The sequence below is a fragment of the Propithecus coquereli genome, unplaced genomic scaffold (assembly GCF_000956105.1).
Source record: "Propithecus coquereli isolate 6110/MARCELLA unplaced genomic scaffold, Pcoq_1.0 Scaffold32, whole genome shotgun sequence".
Lineage (NCBI taxonomy): Eukaryota > Metazoa > Chordata > Mammalia > Primates > Indriidae > Propithecus > Propithecus coquereli.
In genome coordinates, this window is record NW_012148841.1 from 8607091 (window position 1) to 8608323 (window position 1233).

At 37.0% G+C, this 1233-nt stretch overlaps 1 protein-coding gene across 1 annotated transcript in view; it reads right to left on the bottom strand.

The window, feature by feature from the left end:
• LAMB4 (laminin, beta 4) overlaps positions 1–1233 on the bottom strand; it is a 99489-nt gene that overhangs the window by 17120 nt on the left and 81136 nt on the right. Inside the window, exon 26 of the mRNA XM_012650298.1 lies at positions 1074–1232. Coding sequence (XP_012505752.1) covers positions 1074–1232 — 159 coding nt within the window. The remainder of the gene's footprint in view (positions 1–1073; position 1233) is intronic.

Here is a 1233-nt window from a genome sequence, read left to right on the forward strand (position 1 = left end):
ACTCATTTATAAAATGAGTAAAAAGTAAATGAAATCATTTCAAATTTATTATAGATTCCATTATAAGGTAGTTAAATGTTAAAACAACTTTATCACGTCTATCAACACAGGAAGAATTCAAAGCATAAGGGTATATTCTTATCAAACTATTTTCTAAAATTAAATTCTAACATTACAATTTGTACATTTAGAATTTCAAATATACCCTGAATTTATGGAAAATTATTCTTTGCTTTGAGGGATCTATAGTTTTCAGATCTTCCAGGCTAGCCATCTTGACATTTCTATGTAGTGTTTGCTGTAGAAAAAACATGTCCATAAAAGTATATGACCTACAATAATATACTTTGAGTTCTTTCTCGTCTCTTTCTCTTCTCACGCGCGCACACACACACACACACTTGACCCTTGAACAATTGGTTTGAACTGCCCAGGTCCACTTGTACGTGGATTTTTTTCAATAAGAGTTACACCAAGTGTGCCTGCCTCTTCTGCCTCCCCTTCCATCTCTGCTGCCTCTGCCACCCCTGAGAGAGCAAGACCAGCCCCTCCTCTTCCTCCTCCTCCTCAGCCTACTCAACGTGAAGATGATGAGGATGAAGACCTTTATGATGATTCACTTCCACTAAATGAAGAGTAAATATATTTTCACTTCTTATGATTTTCTTAATAACATTTTCTCTTCTCTAGCTTACTTTATTATAAGAATACAGTACATAATACATATAACATGCAAAATATGTGTTCATTAACTGTTATTGGTAAGGATTCCGGTCAACAGTAGTTAAGTTCTGGGGAGTCAAAATTTACACATGGATTTTTGACTGTGTGTGAGGGGTTGGGACTTCTAACCCCTGTGTTGTTCAAGGGTCAACTGTGTACATATATACACACATCTATTCTAAATCTATTTCTAAATTTACATTTATATCCATATCTATACTTTTATCCTATATTTCCAGGCATAGGAACACCTAATATCTAGAATTATCAAGTTAAATGGCAATTTTATAAATTTCAGTCTGTTTCTTTATTGCTATAACTTTACAAATAAAGCAAGAGAAGACATTTACCTGATTCTTTGACCCATAAACCTGGTTGTCCAGATTATGAATCATGGATTCTGCTTCCTGGGCACTTTGGAGGGCATTCCCTGAGAGGGTCAGGGAGCCGTGGCAGCCGGGACCACCACACCGCCTGTGACCCTCAGGGCCTGTGCAGAGGGCGCCACCA